The 20585-nt window shown below is 40.7% G+C and overlaps 1 protein-coding gene across 1 annotated transcript in view; it reads left to right on the plus strand.

Moving 5' to 3' along the window:
* SMPD1 (sphingomyelin phosphodiesterase 1) overlaps positions 1-20585 on the plus strand; it is a 104246-nt gene that overhangs the window by 53418 nt on the left and 30243 nt on the right. Inside the window, exon 2 of the mRNA XM_078658715.1 lies at positions 18178-18944. Within this exon, the coding sequence (XP_078514841.1) occupies positions 18178-18944 (767 nt within the window). The remainder of the gene's footprint in view (positions 1-18177; positions 18945-20585) is intronic.

Genomic DNA, 20585 nt, shown 5'->3' on the forward strand with positions numbered 1-20585 from the left:
TTGCTGGTTATGTCTCTCTTACAGCTATGACTTTTATCAATACACTACCTTCACTGCTCACTGCTTACACCACATATTTTTATTCATGCTCTACTCTTATTCTCATCTCTTCCTCAAACCTTATTTTGTGGATTCTGCACCTTTTACATCAATCTCTCTGCTATCCCCAACTTTGTTGCTTCTCTTTCTCGTTATGTCCTTCTTATATCCACCTTTCTCCTCCATGCTGTATGCCTCATCTCCCCGCCCTGCCTCTTACCTTTTTCACTGATTCTGGCCTTCTACACCCACCTCTCATCATTCCCTCTCTCTTCTCTGTATAAGGTTTCTTGATTGTAGTGCCTCTTTTACATCTACATACCCCATCCATGTACTGCCATTCTCCTCTCATTTCTTCCTTCAGCCTCCTAAGATTTCTTAGCTGGTCTGTCCCCTTTACAGCCACCTCTCCTCTTTGATCCCCTTACCTCTTACCTTGTCTCACTGTTTGTCTCATAAATCCATGTCTCCCTTCCATGCTCTACACTTCACTTCATCTTAACTACTGTCTCTTACCTTTCTCACAAATTCTGCCTTTATTACACCCACCTCCTACCTACCTGCTGAGCCCTTCACCTCTCATCTCTCTGCAGTCTCTAGCCTTATCTCACTGGTTCTACCTTTCTGAAATTTACCTCTCCCCTGCCTCTCTACCCCAGCCTCTTACCGGCTCTTGGTTGTCTTGCCCTCTTACATCCAACACTTACCATTCCCTCTCTGACACTTAAGTTTTCCTGATGGTTCTGCGTCTCTTATATCTAACTCTCCTATCCAAGCACTGCCTTTCATCTTTCTCTTCGGCCTCAACTTTGTTCACAGGTTCTGCCTCCCTCATGTCCACATCTCCACTCCATGCTCAACTCTTTAGGGGAGATTTAAAAAAAAGTCATGTGATTCAGTGCAGCCCCCTCCCCCCCACTCCCCGGTGAGGCTGCGCTGCAGTGCGCGACAGGGAGGGAGCAGGAGAGCACCATATCTTCAGACACATGGCTCTCTCCTCCCCTTTCCCTTGCACCGTTACTCATTTCAGCTCTGTGCGCCATGCACACACCTTAGCGCTGAAGCGCTATGGTGCTTTGCGCTGCTTTGCACTGCTTTGCACTACTTTGCACTACTTAGATGGTGCTTTCCAGCGCAAAACAAGTTTTCGCTGGAAAGAAAATAGCAGCAAAAAAAATTGCGCCGGTTGGCGTCACTTTTGTGACACAAAACCAGGGCAAAAGGTTTGAAAATCTCCCCCTTCATGTTTTATCTCTCTCTCACCTCTACCCTCCATTCGCTGTTTCTGACTCTCAAGTTCCATCTCTCCCCTACATGCCCTGCAATTCACCACTCTTCTCTCCGGCCTCTTACCTTGCTTCACGTCTTGTGCCTGGGCACAATACAGGCCCCTGCAGCACAGATGGGCCCACAACACTTCTGAGGGCCCCATCCCACCTGGGGCTTCCATGAAGCCTAGGGCAAATGAATATCTGTAAGATGTGGGAGACTCTGGGGCCCATTATTACATTCTGCAGAGAGGGACCCCATAATTTTGTTGTTACATAACTGCTCTCGTGTTACTTTTCATGCATACAGCAATGAATGGTGAGTGGCTTGAGGGGTTATATTACTTGGATGTATCTTGGAGGGTTCATTGCACTCCCCTTGGGTGATAAGGATGGATGTGGGATCACCCCCCACATTCCTCCCCCTCACTGAATGTTAGCATCTCCACTAAACTTTTAAAGACCCAGTTGCTCATTCTTCCTTCGGTTCATGTAAATTACATGAAAATAAAAAACACCAAGCGCTTATAACTGGAGTTATTATTTATGTTTTACTCCTTTAATGTTTGTTTTGGATGAACGTGCTTGTTTGAGAAAAAAAATACAGAATTGCAAAATAAGAAAAGAATAATAAGCCCTTTATCCATTTTCTGTCTTCTCCCTTCCATGGAAGGAGCAGCGCCTTTTGTGATGTGAGCCCTGCAGGATGCTCTGCGTTTCATTCATGCAGGGGCAGGGCTCACTTCACACCTCATTCCAGTTCAAGTAGCTGCCTAACTGATGTTATGCAGATGCATCGATTAGGCTGATCACGGCCACAAACCCGCCTTCCCACTCTGCAGCACCTGAAAGCATGGGGTGTCCTATTGCCTTTTTCAGTCAATGGCAGCCGGGGCGAGGTGAGGAGGTGAGGGGGGCCCCCTCCGTGGGCCTCGCACTTTACACCACTGCTGCAAACCCCAAGGGAGGGGGCTCCCCACCTGTCACTTTTACAATGGCACCATTTCAAAAGGTTGATGGGCTCGTGGGGGGGCCCCATCACAGTTAGACAGCCGCGAGGCCCTGGGCGGCTGCCCACACTGCCCATGCCTAGCGCCGGCCCTGCATTGAAGGGTGTGTCTGATGCAGCAGGCCAGGAGTATCTCCTCAGTGAACGTCTGCGATCTTTAGGCCCATCGAATGCATGGCCTGCGTGGAGCTTTGAACCAGTATACATCTTATTCGTCTGTTTATAACAACCCGTTCCAGCTGTGAAATATTCGCATATCCCTCCCCTGCCTTCCCTGCTCACCTCCACTCCCAGCCCTTGAGTGCTCGTGCAACACTGTCTACTGCCCCCCTCCGGAACAATCTCTAGCAAAATTACATTTTGTCATTGACGTGCTCCCTTGCACCTGGAAGGAAGTTTTATTATGGCTGTTTCTTGCAATCTGGCATCCTCTTGAGGCTCCTCTGAAGGGAGGGAGGTTTTTGAACCTCGAGCTCTGGGTCACAGGATCTTACAGAGGAAAGGCGTCGGTTGATCCAGCGGGCTATAGAAAATATATCATAAACAACGCTACCCAACTTCATAACCTATAAACAAAATTCTAAACTAAATATGGACCCATTTATAAACCTGATATATTTTGGGCCTACTGAATCAGGTGGTCAGAATAAATCTATATATACATTATCTATAAACTATATACATATTTATATATTTGCAGAAAGAAAATTGTCATTAGAATAAAACCCAACCATTTAAACGACCACCATAGGTGACGTGATCTAGCTAATGGTAACCTACACTTCTGAATAACCAAGACCAGCTTGTTTGTCAAAAGTAAGATTTTATTTTCTAAATTATGGAATATAAGTTGAAAGTTTTATAAATGAAAATTATTTGCAATAAAGCAAGCATGATGGTAAGAAATATGAGAAAAATACAATTTAAGCAATTGAATCAATTTTAAAGAAATTATATAAAGTTTAGCATTTCTAAAACCTATTTCCCTAACTGAGCTAAATAGACAGAAATTAAAGTAAAGTTCTTTGAGGATTCTTACGTGCTCCACGCAAAGTCCAGCAGCACATCACCCTCATCGGAAAGTCAGAAAGCAGCAGCCAGCCCAACCCTAAGGGCATGACTTTTTATACCTTTCTACGCTAACTAAACTAGCAAAGGAAAGTTTTCAGAAATCTTCGACGTCCCATTGGCTGAGAGTGACAAGTGACATGTCACCCGATTCTTAAAAAGTTCCACAAAATCATGTCTTACAAAGACCATTGTCTCTTCCACGTGAAGCCAGAAGCTTCCTGCGTTTGCAACTTTGTATTAAGTCATCCTCGCAGCTTCCATATACTTTCAGTACAATTTCCGCGGATGCCAAGTTAAGGACTGACAAAATGTTCACTTTCGACCTTGGCCATGTCCGACAGATTGATGTCAGCTCATCAGTTTTTGCTTTGTGAATGCAGCTTCAATAAACGTTTTAATTCAGAATGGGCGTCTCGTGACTTTCTGCAGAATTATAGATCAGCTCTTTTTCTGTGGCTCAAATGACTAGGCCCAAAAGCAGGCAACTTATGTTTTCTAGTATAAAACAAACACAAGAAAAGTATTAATGTAAGAAATAAAGTATATTCTGTATCCACCCCATGGTTTACTAATTAATTAACCCACCCGATTAATCAAAATGTTACCTAGCCATAGCAAACAAATAAAGCAGCGTTTATATTTACCAGTCTCCGTTTTTCTATGAGACCCATATGCACCTAGAATAGTAGAAATGACATCACACAGACAAGGAAAAGCAAAACAAGCACATGCTTCTTTTAAGTTTGCAGCAGTTAGTAATGACAAAAACGAAAACAATAAATTATTTTATTATTATGCACGAACAAAAAGATGCAATTTTTATGCACGTTTATGAGCACACATGTTAGTCCCCCCACGTGTAAAGTTTTAATCTAAGTTGTATTAGCACGACATATCACAAATCATTAATAATTTTATTCATGTTATGGAAATGTGACTTTGCGAGTTTAAACAAAATTTTGTTTTCTATCTCGCTCCATCAACTCCCTCATCTGGTGATTAACAAATCACCACACCAGCACTCAAAAATTTGGTAAATTAAATTTTTAAGAAATCGATTCAAATTCATTTGTATTAGTAAACCTAAAAGTCTGTTTCAGCATAATCTTTGCAATTAACATGACGCTCTCTATGTAACTCCTGTAACTCGATCTCCCTTTCCTCTTCTTTTCTGAGTTTATAGATTCTTTTCTTTTCTTTTAATTGTTTCTTTCTCTTATGTAACAAACAACCTACTTTAGTCAAAATAAAAATGAATACTATTATAATCAAAGGTGCCAGAATCTTGCCAAGAATTGAACTTCCGATATTATGAAACCAGTTTTTAATTGCTTGAAACCTTTTTGAAAGTTTCCCTGTAAAATCATCTTCTTCTAAAGGAATTATCTCTGAATGCATTTGTGTAATATTCTTAATATACATTTCAATATTCTTACTTTCATCAGGTATATATGTACAGCAATGTTGAACATGTAAAATGCCACAGACTCCTCCCTCTTTTGCTAGGAGTATGTCTAAAGCAAGGCGGTCTTGTATTACCATAGATCTAATTGCAATAACTTCAACATTTACTAATTGAAATCCATCAGCTGTGTCAGTTGATAATCTATCAACTATAGTGGATAATTTTCTGATTCTCCCTGCATTTAGGGTTATACCAACAAAAGGTATTACAGCTTCAAAAATATCTCCCAGAACTTCAGTAAAAGTTTCTCTTTTAGCTCTATTTACATAATTATGAATTTTAAACAATCCTTCTGAATCTCTGTCAACATGAAACACTTTAGGAAAAACAATTCCCACATAACAAGTTCCATACCAATGGTCTGGAAGGTTATAGTAAGCTTTGTCACCACAAACAAAATAAATTCCAGGGAAGATAGGATCTTTTCCACCTTTAAATCCCCAACCTCCCATAATCTGATAAGTATCTTCACAGTTACTTGCACCTACAAAATAATTATCAAAAAGTGTATTATCTCTTCTAATGCAAAGCTTTCCACTAACAGGTTTGTCTATGTGAATTGCAATATTTTCAAGCATTTTGCCATTTAATTTCTCATCCTCTTTTTGCCAGAAGGATGACTTAGTCTGCTTGACTAATTCATTTCTCTTATAAATTGCTCTTCTCTCCTCAACCATATTCAAAAATTTCTTTCCTTCAGCACTTAATTTACATGTTAGATTATTCTTATAAGCATACTCATAAGTGAGTTCGTTAGTAACAAGGAAATATTCTCTCATTTGTTTTGCTTTCTTATGCTTATTTAAAGCATTATCAATCTTAACATTAGCAAAAATCTCATCATAATTTGAATAGTAATATTCTAAACGTCCAGTTTGATAAAATAAACTAGTTAATACACTACATGTTACAGCATAAGTGAGAGGAAGCATATTATATGTTACTCCCTCAGAAACAGAAGCAGGTAACTTAACACAGACATAACAGTCTTTTGCATCCATTACCTTTACATATTCACTTAAAAGCTTTGTGAATGTATTGCTTGAAAAATCACCTATTGATTTATCTTGATGAATGTTAGGCTGATGATCAATTACTTTTGCAGATGCACTATGTTTAGTTTGGCTAACCAGAGCTTTGCTTGTTATGTTAACTTTGTGTAATTCTCTATTCATTTCTAAAGGTATAATCACAGCTAGTACCAACCAGAGCAGAACTAAAATGAGCAGACATACCAGAGTCATCTTACAGCATCTTTTAAAAACAGAACATTTTGAAGTGCTCTCCTTAACGTAAGGCATTTTTAGGTTAGTTTTAGCCTCAAAAATAAAAATAAATTTTAAATTTTATATACACCCCCCTTTTAAAATATATTTTTCTTTTATAACTCTAAACAAGATTTCTTCGACCTTATGTCATACATAAGTTTTCTTCTACTAAACAGTTTTTCTTCGACCTTGTGTCAACTAACAGGATTTCTTCAGCCTTTTGCCAATTTAATAATTTTGTACTTCAATCATTGTCACTAATTTCTTGGATTTCGTTTTCTTCTTCACTACTATCATATATGTCAATAACAGGTGGAATTACTAAGTAAGTCCACTCAGGAGACTTGTATTTCTGGTTTGGTCTAATTATTCTCTTCCCTTTTCTCGATATCACTTCAATTTTTCTTCCAACTCCAACTTCTTTTCCTGGACTCTTTTGACTACTTATTTCTTCAACTTGTTCTATTGGCTTTTTGATCAATCTGACTCTCAATCTTCCACCAGGCCAGTAGTCTGCTTTTCTCACGTACTTCTTCTTTGGTTCAGAATTATTTGATTCTGACTTCCAAGTCCTTTTCTTTCCGTTTTCACTTCCACCTTCCACGTCACTTTCTTCAGTTTCGTAGTCTGAAATTTCAATTGACTCAGGAACTTCTCTATTCGGCAATTTCACTCCTTCAGGAACTTCACTTTGTCTTCCATCACTGGTACTCGGTAATTCGTTCTCCTCTTCTTCTTCAATTACCTCTAGCTTCCCAGATTTCGGATTTCTGTTCCTTACTTCAGAGCTTGTTCTCTGCCTTTCGATACTCTCCTGGTCTGAAACTTCTTTTGGTTCAACTTCTTTGTCTTCAATAGAGACAACCGAATCCTCAGTTATCTTTCCTTTTAACAGATTCTCTTCACCTTCAGAATCTATTTCAATTATTTCTAAGTCTTTTCTTGTCAGATTTCCATTCACTGGCACAGTTTCCAGATGTCGACTTTCTTGTCGATCTTCAAAATCTGGAATTACTTCACCTTCTGTTCTGTCTTCTGCTTCAGAATCAGAATCATCTGTGGTATCACTTTCAACATCAGAACTTTCAGGAGTTGGTACTGGAATAGTATGACTTGGATGAATCCAGCGCTTCAATCCTCTGCACTTTACAGCATTAGTAGTGATCAAGATTACCTGCCTAGGTTTCTGCCATCTAGGAGATAGACAATTCCTTCTCCGATGTACTTTCGTTCTGACCCAATCGCCAGGTCTCAGATCATGAGTCAAAACTTTTTCATTTGATTGAGCTTCAGTTCCCACCTGATTAGACACAGAAGTTACCATATCAGATAACCTTTTACAGTAATCCAAAATTGCACTGTCATTTATGCTCAACAGTTTACCTACAGGTACAAAAGCTTGCCTCATAACTCTTCCCATTAAAATTTCATGAGGACTCAGACCTGTCTTTTTATCTGGTGTACTTCTTAATGACATCAAAACAAGTGGAAGAGCATCAGTCCACTTAACTCCTGTCTCTAGACACATTTTTCCAATTCTGTTTTTGATAGTTCCATTTATTTGTTCAACTACACCTGATGCCTCTGGTCTGTATGCACAGTGTATTTTCTGCTCAATGCTCAAAGCTTCACAAATTAACTTCAACAGTTTGTTATCAAAATGGCTTCCTCCATCACTCTCAATAGTGACTGGAAAACCGTACCTTGGGATGATTTCTCTGAGCATTAGTTTTGCTACTGTAATTGAATCACAATGTCGTGTAGGGAAAGCTTCTACCCATCTTGAGAATAAGCATACAATTACAAGTACATATTTCAAACAGTTGTGTAAGGGCATTTCAATGAAATCTATTTGTAACCTGGTAAAGGGACCACCCTCTCGACCAATTATTCCTGTCCCCACCACTGATTTTCTGTTTGGATTCATTTGTTGGCATGACAAACACCTTTGACAAAAAGATTCTGCAATGGTTCTAAATTTGGTATTGAACCAAGTTTCTCTAAAAAGTCTGACCATAGAATCTCTTCCTAGATGTGCAGGACCATGATATAATCTGGCCATGTCAGCAATCAAGCAATTTGGTAAGACTATTCTGCCATCTTTGTAAACCCACACTCCATCTTCTTCACGTGGTCTACAATCTGATCTTAACCACAGATCTTTTTCTTCATCATCTGCTTCGTTTTGTAAATCTCTAATCTCATGCCATGTTTCTACAACAGTTGTTAGCATTAATGAATTTGAATCAGTTTCTTTACTCCTCTCCCGATTGTATGAATAATTTTTCCTTGCGCAGTACTTTGCTGTTTCGTCTGCGAAGGCATTTCCCTTGGAAATATAATCAGTTCCTCTAGTGTGCGCTGCACACTTGACTATCGCAATTTCTTTTGGCAATTGTATTGCTTCAATTAATCTTCTAATGAAAACTGCATTTTTAATTGGTGATCCTGTTGATGTCATGTATCCTCTCTGTGACCAGAGTTGTCCATAATCATGCACAACTCCGTACCCATACTGACTATCAGTAATGATGGTAACTCTAATATCTTTTGATATTTCACATGCACGAATTAAAGCAATCAATTCAGCCACTTGTGCTGAACGAACTCCTTCAAGACATGATGCTTCTTCAACATCTACAACTGTACAAACTGAGTATGAAGCTTTCAAGACACCTCCTTCGGATCTTAAGCATGAGCCATCTACAAAGTAGACAAAATCCGATTCAGACAAAGGTCTGTCTTTGATGTCTTTTCTGGGTTTAGTGCAGAATTCCATGACATCTAAACATTCATGTTCAGTTTCAATATCATCAACAATTTCAGAATCAGGCAGTAATGTAGAAGGATTCAGATTCAAACATCTTGAAATCGAAACATTATCTGCTCCCAGTATGATTTTCTCATACTTTGTCAATCTGCTACTTGTTAAATGTTGAGTCTTACCTCTTGTCAGTAATATTTCAACTGAATGAGGCACAAAAACTTTCACAGGAAATCCCATTATGATTCCTTCACTTTGTTCAAGGCTGATACTTGTAGCTGCAACTGCTTTCAAACAACCTGGTAATGCTTTTGCAATTGGATCAAGAACTGCAGAGAAGTATGCAATAGGTTTCTTTAAATTTCCATGTCTCTGTATTAATACAGATAATGCACATCCTTCTCTCTCACTGCAATACAGTTCAAAATCTTTCTCATAATTTGGCATACCCAAAGCAGGAGCTTGGCATAAGCTCTTTTTCAGGTTCTCAAAAGATTCCATCTCAGCATCATTGAGAATAATTGGATCTTTTACATCTGATTTGGTCAGTCTTTGTAGTGGTTTTGCAATTACTGAAAATCCACTTATCCATTGTCGACAGTAACCTACCATTCCCAGGAACATTCTGACCTGTCTTTGTGTTCTTGGTGGTAACATTGCTTGAATCATTTTTATTCTCTCTATTGTTACTTGTCTTTTTCCTTTTGCAATTCTGTGACCAAGATATTTTACTTCTTGTTTGCAAAACTGTAGTTTTGCTGGGGACACTTTATGTCCTTCTTCTGCAAGGCGATTTAACAGAATTATTGTGTCTGTTACACAATTTTCTCTTGTCTTTGCAGCTATTAACAAATCATCAATATACTGCACCAATGTAGATCTACCTGGTAAGTCTAAATCTTCCAATGATCTTTTTAACAATTCATTAAAGATTGAAGGACTTTCAGTATAGCCCTGAGGGATTCTTGTCCATCCAAGGGTCTTACCTTGGAATCTGAAAGCAAAGATTTCATAACTGTCTGGGTGTAAGGGAACAGTAAAGAATGCATTGCAAAGGTCAATGACTGTATACCATTCAGCATCATGTGGAATCTGAAATAGAATTACTGCTGGATTTGGGACCACAGGACAACATGGAATGACAATTTGATTAACCTTTCTCAAATCTTGTACGATCCTAAATGTTCCGTTAGACTTTTTAACTCCCATAATTGGTGAGTTACAAGAGCTACTTTTCATTTCCTTTAATACGCCTTGTTTGATTAATTTTTCAATTATAGGTGTAATACCTTCAATTGTCTCTGTTTTCATTTTATACTGTGGAGTGTTTGGAAATTCTATTCCCTGTTTCAATGCAATTTTTACAGGATCTACGTTTTTCATTAGACCCATCTCATTCCCAGTAAAATCCCATATTTCAGATTTCACTGTTTCCTTTAGCTCTTCAGGTAAATCCTTTTCTTCAAATGCAGGAAACAATTTTGTTTCTTCTGCTTCCATCATCATCATTGTCATTCTATACAAACCATCTTCCTCCATTGTTTGTAACTCAACTCCTTCAGGAGAACAATATATTCTGCAATTCATTTTACATAGGATGTCTCTGCCTAATAGATTTACTGGACTACTGTTACAAACCACAAATCTGTGTTTGTCTCTGTAATTTCCAATTTCAACTGGTACTGGATCAGTTAAGTCTGTTTTAATTTGCTGATTACTTACTCCCACAACTTGGATGGTATCCCCAGAGAGAGGTAGGTTTTCAATTTCCACTGATCTAACAGTAGAACGGGTAGCACCAGTGTCCACTAGAAAAGTGATGTCTACATCATTAACTTTCCCGTTTACATAAGGACCAGACTGGTCAACCTCAAGAGTGGCTCCAACAACACACTCTTCCTCCTCTCTCGGGCACCGTCAGCAATAATCATCAGAATCACTGTCTTGACTTTCTGTTAATAAAAATTGTTGTGAAGCATTTTGCATTTGAACTCTTTGCTGCTTTTGCTGTTTTTGTGGTTTTATTACCTGTTCACATCCCTGAAATCCCACGTTTGGATTATATTTTTGAACTCCCCCACAATTCGGAAAAGGTGGTTGTGGCAACTGGTCTTGACGATTATTCACCTGTTGTTGTTGCTGTTGTTGTAACTGTCGCTGAATATTAAATTCATTTAACCCCTGTTGCATCTGTAGCTGTTGCTGCAGGTTAACACCATTCTGCATCTGTGGATTCAATAAGGGATTCTTTGAGTTTCTAGGAGGATGAGGACACTCGTCCCTCCAATGTCCAATTTCGCCACAATTAAAACAAGGTAATCTTTGTTTCAGCTCTTCTATCTTTGGGCTAAATTTCTTTGGGAAATTATTACCTTTAAACTTTCCTTGTATCTGGTTTGTATTTCCAGTTTGAACAAAATTAGTGTTCTTATTTCCTATGCTGGCAATCTGTTGCTCAGCCACCTTTACCTGAGCCCACATGGCTTTCTCCTTCAGCTTTTTCTGTTTTACTTCTAATTCATCGCTACAATATTTTGCTTTTCTTAGAATATCATCTATAGATAGTGCTTGCCATCCGACAATACTAGTTCTGATCATTTCTCCAATTTCAGGTTTTAGTCCATAAACAAATCTATAGATAAAATGACTCATGTCTTTTTCATCCAATTTTTCATAACCACTGTATTGTTTAAAGATTAACAATAGTCTTTCATAAAAAGAATGAACTGATTCTTTTGTTTCTTGTTCTGTTCTTTCTATTTTAACCCAATCAACTTCTTTGGGTGGAATTTTATTTTTCATCCAAACAATTACTTTCTCATAGAAATCCATTACAAGTGGATTTGGGGCACCTGTTTCTTTAATTCGCTCAGGTTCTGCTTTTGGCCAACTAATAGATATTTTACATTCTGTCCAAAGATCAGATGGGACTACAATGTCAAAAAATCCATCTAAATCAATCCACAGAACTTTTGACACTTTGATAAATCTATCGACTTGCCTGTACCACTCAACTGGTTTCTCCCTCAATTTTGGAAAGTCATTTGTGAATAACAGAATGTCTTGTCTTGACCATGGGACATGAACATATCCTCCACCTGCAACTTCTCTCATTGGAAATTGTTTTGACAATTTTTCCAATCTTTCATCTTCCTTCCTTTTGGTCCATTTCACTCTCCATTTGTTCAGTTCTCCTAGCTTTTTGATATAGACAATCAAATCTTTAATGTGAACTATTCTTCCCATTGAGTTCAAACTCTCAATGTCACTTTCTGAAAAGTCTAATCTGTAATGCTTTGCAAAATTCTTTTGTTTACTCACATCGATTTCCAGTTCTGCAGCTAGATCCTCTAATTGATCATATTTATTTTTCGTTTTCCACTGAATACTTTTGCAAATGAATAGTAGTTCATCATCCCGATAGTAATTTAAACTATCTGGGCCAATTGTTCCAATTATTAATTCTTCAATATTAGCTTTTAATTTAGCCACATCAAGTTTTGGTGTGGTTACCCTGACTTCAGGACTTCCTACATCTGACATAGCACCCATTGGTGTTTTTGGAGATAAATCCTCATTAAAGGTTAAATCAGGCATTCTCGATCTAGAAGTGTTTAATTCAGTCAAGTCTGAATAAAATTTTTCAGCAGGCTTTTGAATTTCTGTATTTAAAGGAATAGTTAATCCATTTTTATTTGTATCTCTTTGATCAAATACAGGCTGAACAGGACCTATTGTTACTGGAACTGTGACAGCTTCCATGCCTTTTGTCATTCTTTTAATCAATTCTTCTTTAGACCTTAAATATTCATTATAATCAACATCCTCAACATTTCTTGTCTCTCTTGCATAATCTTTTGGAGGTTCCCTTGCTCTTGGAGTCATTGAAAAATGTCTACCTTCATTTCGAGCATTCTCGAATTCTGATCTTCTAGGAGTTTCAGTGATTTCACTATTATTTGGATAAAGTTTAGGAGCTTCACTAATTGGAGGTGCACTCGGTGAAGTTTCAGTAGAAACTACCGGAGTAGACCAAGATCTAGGAGGTCTCAAAGGCTGATTAGGCTGTTTCTTTCTAGCAGTTGTATATATTTCTTCCATAACTGCATCCTCAGATTCACTTTCCATAGATTTCCCTGTAGGAGAACCCATTACCATTTCATGAATTAAATACAATCCTTCACTCATGTTTCCCTGTCTCCACATTCGCAATCTATCTTCATGAGTTTCTCTTTTCCATGATGGATTTTTAGAAGGTCTTTTAATTCCACTAGCTTCTCTTTGTAACTGATACATCTCGTCTTCCCACTCAACTAAAGCTTCAAATTGAGTTGGTCTCGGTTTTGGAACAAGAGCATTCATTTTCTCTCGTAAGTTTCTTAAAACTCTTACATTAAATGAACCATCATCAGGCCAAGCTAAAACACCGTCGTTTTTAGTATAGCGTTTCCAACTGTCGAACCATAAGACAGTATGATATCCGTATTCACCTTCCATGTACGCTGCAGGTGTTTTATACTTATGAAGTAGTTTACCACCTCGCGTTTCGATTTTCTTGTCGGGTGAAAATAAATTCTTAAATTTCTGAAATAATGTTGTCTTTTTCTCAACATGTTTAAAATGATAACTCATTTTTAAGAGTTAAATCTAATTCACAAAATCGTTCGTAAAATATTTCCGGGATGTTCCACAAAACAACCAATCCGTGCGCGAAACACACCAACAAGCCAATGGCAGTTGAGCTACGTCACTTTTCTGCTCAACCAATAAATTTAGAAATTTTCCGAACGACCAATCAGCTCACAGGCCGTCAGAGACTCAAGAGCCAATCAGAATACAGCTTGTGACGTAGGTCACCCAATCCCAGCGCGGCTCTGTGACGTACACAGCAGCTGCGGTTTCTCGCTTCTCACTCCTGGCGCTTACCCCTCCTTCACAAAATCTTTTCACAGCGCCATTTTAAGGACACTTTTCAGTGTAAATTAATTCTTAACAATGACTATAAAGACAACATCTGTTCGTTTCACTAATTAGGATAGTTTACATACATTCAAGTATCCACACTTCGGAATAGACGGCGCTATTCACACTAAGGATAATATTCAATTGTCAGTAGAGTAACCTTACCCCACCCTTCTAACACGTATAATTATGAACTCGCTTTGCTCTGAACCCACCGCGAAGTGAAAGTTCTAAGAGTTCCACTTGAACATAAAATACAATTCAAACTCGCACTTTTACACGGAAAAATTCCCTAAATTCAAACACATATGAAATCCGTACAGGACTCTCACCTGTTTATAGAATTCATGCACCGTTAGCAAAATAACGACGTTATCCGTACAGGGCTCTCACCTGTTTATAGATATGAAACATGTACCCGTACAGGACTCTAACCTGTTTATAGATAATCATGCACCGACGTTAATTTTACCCTTCACTCAAGCTCGTGAAGCTAATACTCTCATCACAGTGAGTTTTATGGAAGGCGCTTTGTCCCTATTCTCATGCTGCTTTGATTTCTTAGAAAATCCTCACTATACAAGATTCAGACCTAGCCCTATAACTGTGCTGCTCGGCGACAACACTATGGTACACGGCGATACCTCTTGTGATACTCGGCGATATCACTACAAACAGAACAGATGGCTTGCGTGACTAATTTCTCGCCACACAATCTATACCGGTATAGCTTACAGATAGGCACAAAAAAAAACGAACTCAACATGTGTTAAAACATCGATCCTATTTCCATACCATGACGTAACCCTTAGCAACCAACATATTACCTTGGTTACCTCTTAGCAACCATCAATTTCTGCTACCAGAGAATTGATCCAGCGGGCTATAGAAAATATATCATAAACAACGCTACCTAACTTCATAACCTATAAACAAAATTCTAAACTAAATATGGACCCATTTATAAACCTGATATATTTTGGGCCTACTGAATCAGGTGGTCAGAATAAATCTATATATACATTATCTATAAACTATATACATATTTATATATTTGCAGAAAGAAAATTGTCATTAGAATAAAACCCAACCATTTAAACGACCACCATAGGTGACGTGATCTAGCTAATGGTAACCTACACTTCTGAATAACCAAGACCAGCTTGTTTGTCAAAAGTAAGATTTTATTTTCTAAATTATGGAATATAAGTTGAAAGTTTTATAAATGAAAATTATTTGCAATAAAGCAAGCATGATGGTAAGAAATATGAGAAAAATACAATTTAAGCAATTGAATCAATTTTAAAGAAATTATATAAAGTTTAGCATTTCTAAAACCTATTTCCCTAACTGAGCTAAATAGACAGAAATTAAAGTAAAGTTCTTTGAGGATTCTTACGTGCTCCACGCAAAGTCCAGCAGCACATCACCCTCATCGGAAAGTCAGAAAGCAGCAGCCAGCCCAACCCTAAGGGCATGACTTTTTATACCTTTCTACGCTAACTAAACTAGCAAAGGAAAGTTTTCAGAAATCTTCGACGTCCCATTGGCTGAGAGTGACAAGTGACATGTCACCCGATTCTTAAAAAGTTCCACAAAATCATGTCTTACAAAGACCATTGTCTCTTCCACGTGAAGCCAGAAGCTTCCTGCGTTTGCAACTTTGTATTAAGTCATCCTCGCAGCTTCCATATACTTTCAGTACAATTTCCGCGGATGCCAAGTTAAGGACTGACAAAATGTTCACTTTCGACCTTGGCCATGTCCGACAGAATGATGTCAGCTCATCAGTTTTTGCTTTGTGAATGCAGCTTCAATAAACGTTTTAATTCAGAATGGGCGTCTCGTGACTTTCTGCAGAATTATAGATCAGCTCTTTTTCTGTGGCTCAAATGACTAGGCCCAAAAGCAGGCAACTTATGTTTTCTAGTATAAAACAAACACAAGAAAAGTATTAATGTAAGAAATAAAGTATATTCTGTATCCACCCCATGGTTTACTAATTAATTAACCCACCCGATTAATCAAAATGTTACCTAGCCATAGCAAACAAATAAAGCAGCGTTTATATTTACCAGTCTCCGTTTTTCTATGAGACCCATATGCACCTAGAATAGTAGAAATGACATCACACAGACAAGGAAAAGCAAAACAAGCACATGCTTCTTTTAAGTTTGCAGCAGTTAGTAATGACAAAAACGAAAACAATAAATTATTTTATTATTATGCACGAACAAAAAGATGCAATTTTTATGCACGTTTATGAGCACACATGTTAGTCCCCCCACGTGTAAAGTTTTAATCTAAGTTGTATTAGCACGACATATCACAAATCATTAATAATTTTATTCATGTTATGGAAATGTGACTTTGCGAGTTTAAACAAAATTTTGTTTTCTATCTCGCTCCATCACGGTCAGAGCGGGAATCCATCTGAGGTTGCCCAGGTCCCTGCCCCAGGTGCTCATCCATGCCAGGTTTCTTCTTTACATCTTTTAGAAGAGGTTGGCAAGTCCCAGAATGCAAAGCCAAATCCTGGACTGGACGAGCTGCTGACAGATCAGGCATAACCCATGGAAAGGCGGTCCCACTACTACCCTGGGGGCTGCAGCACGCCAGATTTTCTGGATATCCAAACGAGATACCATTACGTACAAATAACCAATCTGGTTTAATCCAAAAAAGCATTTAAATGGAAATCAGTACAAATTCCCTGAGAATTCCCTAAGCTCCTTTAAGTTTTCTCATTCTGCCAGGCAGAACAAATCCCTCAATCTGGTGATCCACCCATGGGCCTTTGCTGGCCTGGGTCCTGCTGCTTTCATATTCTCCTTCATCCCAGGCTGTTTTTTCCTAAACTGGGCTCTTCCTAGCCCTCAAACTCCTCAAATTAATCCTACAAAGGATGGAAATTGGAATAATTTTCAGAGTCTGTGGTTTTCCTGAAAGTCTGGCGCCATTACTAACCGTGCGGACCGGGGCTGGGCTCCCCTGCGGGACCAGGTCCAGGGGTTACTCTTGATTCCTGTTGGAAGCCAGCCCTGTCCGGGAGCCAGGGTTGGATCCATGATCCAGGTTCAGAGCAGATCCGATTGGCCGGCTCTGTCCAGGTTGGCCCTTCCTAGGATGATGCCTCGGTGTCCGCTCTCGATGGCCATAGATGGATTCAGTGCTTAGCCAGAGCGGATCCGATTGGCCGGCTCTGTCCAGGTTGGCCCTTCCTAGGATGATGCCTCGGTGTCCGCTCTCGATGGCCATAGATGGATTCAGTGCTTAGCCGGAGTCTCCAACCACTGACCAAACTCAGACACATGCTCCTCTTTTGGTCAGCCGTCATCAGAGGTTTCGTTGTTGGGCGGTCATTGCTCCACCTCGCAACTGTTGTAACACGTTGTACTTTGGCCTTCCTAGCAACTAGGGGGTTACAAAGGGCATGGAATTAGGCCATTCGCATGGGTTTTGGCTTGAACGTAGAACCAACATTTCCTGACCAGAATATCCATCACAGACTTTTCTTGGGCAATCAGATTCACTTTATTTTGCGGTGCTTAATTTGTGTCTGTAGTTGCCAGGGGTGAACAGCGGTACTCATTTTTGTGCACTCGACGATACGCAATCGTGGTATAATGCAGTCCTGGCATTAGGCAGCACTGGTGGCAGACTGCTAGGAAAAGCTCTGGGCCCTGGCACATGCTTTTTCACCAATTCAGTTTGTGTGTTGCACAGAAAGATGAACATTTCCCACCTTTTGAAACTCCCTTCTGCAGGAAGAGCTTTGTCTGTCTCAGACCTTCTTTGAACCCCCGGCCCATGGAGACCAATTGCCAAGACACCTTCTTTGGGTAGTGTGTACCTTATCTGAGCAGTCACTATATGATTAAACCGCTGAGATCCTATGTAAAGTCAGATCTAAAGAAGTGTTGTCTCTAGTAGATCAGAAAGGCCAGGCCTACCAGCTCGCAGTCTCCAGTGACTGTGGAAGGCGCGTGCCGCATGGCCCAAGCAGCCCACATGCCAAAGCGGCCTTAATCAAAACTGGTGCAAGCCTCTTCACCCATGTTGTGTTCTTGGGGGAAAGAGGGCAGGAAAGCATCTGTTAGCCATGCAGGCTGCTTATACCAATGTTTTTATTACAGTGTGAGTTCCACTTTACCAAAGTTTGTGTCACTTGACCATGAGAAATTTCCTTGAAATATCCTGTGCAGAAATTTGATCACAATTGTGCATGTGTCTTATGGGATTTAAAGAAAATGCAAGCTAAGTTATTTCTCATTCTAAAATTGCAAGTTGTTAAGTCTAAGATTTCCATTTTCACCTTTGTTGAATTATAGATGGATGCTAACATGGACCGTGTGGCAGAGCTGGCTACCAAGGTGTGCATCGATCTCAAGATGGAGACGCAACAAGTGTGCGTGAAGGCCGTGCAGCTCTTCAAGCAGGACGTCATCACCGCCTGCGTCCAGTCCTACCTCAGGCCCGTCGAGATATGCGGGCTGCTCGTGGGCAAGGACTGTGGCCACTGGGACATCTACTCAGACTGGAATGTCACCTTCCCGGATACTCCGAAGCCACCTGTGACACCCCCCAAGCCCCCGCAGCCGGGAGCGCCCACCAGTAGAGTACTTTACCTCACTGACCTCCACTGGGATCGACACTACATCCCCGGCAGCGATCCTGTCTGTAAGGATCCGCTGTGCTGCCGGAACAAGACAGGCAAGAGTCACCACAGCGCTGGCTACTGGGGGGAGTACAGCAATTGTGATCTTCCGCTGCATACCATCGAGAACCTGCTCCAGCATCTAGGCTCCTCCCCGACGCTCTACGACAGCGTCTACTGGACTGGCGACATCCCTGCCCATGATGTTTGGGAGCAGACCCGCAGCGACCAACTCCTGGCCCTGAACACGGTCACCGGTCTGATCAAAAAGTACCTGGGGCACGTGCCCGTCTACCCTGCGGTGGGCAACCATGAGAGTTCTCCGGTCAACAGCTTCCCACCACCGTTCATCCATGGCAACAGGTCCACGGCATGGCTGTACGAGGCGATGGCCGAGGCTTGGCGTGACTGGCTTCCTGACGAGGCTCTGCAGACACTCAGGTAACAATTGAGGATGTCTTTTTTAGAACAGAGTGGTGGGAAGACCTAGAAATAGGTTTATGCATTAAGAGCTGGTATTATGGGCGCCATCCTGCAGTGGGTGGGTAATAATGACGTGTGACTGGGTGGATATCTGAGGACCCCGTGTAAGCAACATTAGTACTGACAGGATGTCAAGAAGCAGAGTCTCTCTGTGTCACTTTAGTGATTAGTACCAGGCATCCCAATCACATGTTAGTATGGCCACCTCCGCTCCATGTTTCTTTGCTGCTCTTTCTGCAGTGTATGTGTTAATTCACTGAGTTTTTTCAGTCTATTCAGTCAACAGAACATTGTCCTAACAAGCCCGCTCTCGCGAATGACATAAATTCCCTCTTCACACGTCTACAAACATAAACACCTTGAGGGAGGAGTCAAACTCTGCACCTGCTGCCCACTTTTTTGTCAGCTCTTTAATACTTTGCATTGCAGTAGCATTGACTCCCCTCTTCACCGCAGCTGGGGCAGTGACTTTACTCCCCCTATATAACACTCCGCCACAAATACCTCGGCCGCTGAGGCTAGGAGGATCGTGCCCATTGGCTCGTTTTTAACCCGGCCCCAAACAGTCATCTATTTAAAAGGGCAGAGGGAGCCAATGGTTTAGGAGACCTTACTGATGGCCAGCGTCTCCTTATCTAACACCATTATATAGAGGCTACTTAAGGTATGACGTGTGGGAGGGGCTCTCATGTTCAGCTGGAGCGGCCCATCCATCTGTTAGCCACGCCTCCACTCCACACCCTTCCTCTTGTTTCGACACTTGTCTGGCCCTGCCCAGCAGCCATTCACCCCTTGATATCCTTGTGTCTCCCTAAGTTACCCCCTCTCAGAGACACTACTTGAGCTCCTACATTAGCTGGTGCCCCCAGGTGACTTGGCTGGCACCGCCATGCGGAGCCCGTGCTACACGGGTTGGGTGGGTGGATCACACGTTATCTGCTGCCAGACCACCTTTACTGATCTGCTAGCAAAAGGTAAGGGTCATATGTGACTGTGATCAGACCCCTCAAGTGACATCAGCACCATTTTTGGCTGGTGCAGTCACCCCTAAAGATGACAAGAGGAGGGGGACCCCGATGTTCCATGTGCACATCCTCACAGCTGTGTGCGACACATTCCATTAATGGCAAAGCAGATTCAAGGGTTTAGCATGAACTGTGCGCTGCCCTATGGCTGCTCAGCGCCCAGCGGCCGCCATCTTGGGTAGGTAGTGTCATCCCCTAGCATAGAACCCGCAGAAATGACTACCCCGCATCTTCAGGGATGTCTGGTACAAATCAATTTATTACTTCTTAAAATCATAAACCTTTTAATAACATTCCTAGAAGGCACCACTTGATCGTGATCGACTTTCCCACCAATGGTTTGTCCATGATTGCGACAGCGGTTGGTTTGCTCCTTTTCTAGTGCCTGGTCCTGATGCATCCGTCACACCTGTAATGTGTGACCCAGAAGTGAGCACAGGGTCTCAATATTGTGGTTAGTTTAAACACGAGCAGACATCTTACTCTGTCACATCCTGACATTTGATGTAGGATACTAGGATACTGTTGTGCCTGTCACAAAACAGCACCAACCTTAAGGACAGAGTGACACTAC

This window comes from Lissotriton helveticus, chromosome 8 (assembly GCF_964261635.1).
Source record: "Lissotriton helveticus chromosome 8, aLisHel1.1, whole genome shotgun sequence".
Classification (NCBI taxonomy): domain Eukaryota; kingdom Metazoa; phylum Chordata; class Amphibia; order Caudata; family Salamandridae; genus Lissotriton; species Lissotriton helveticus.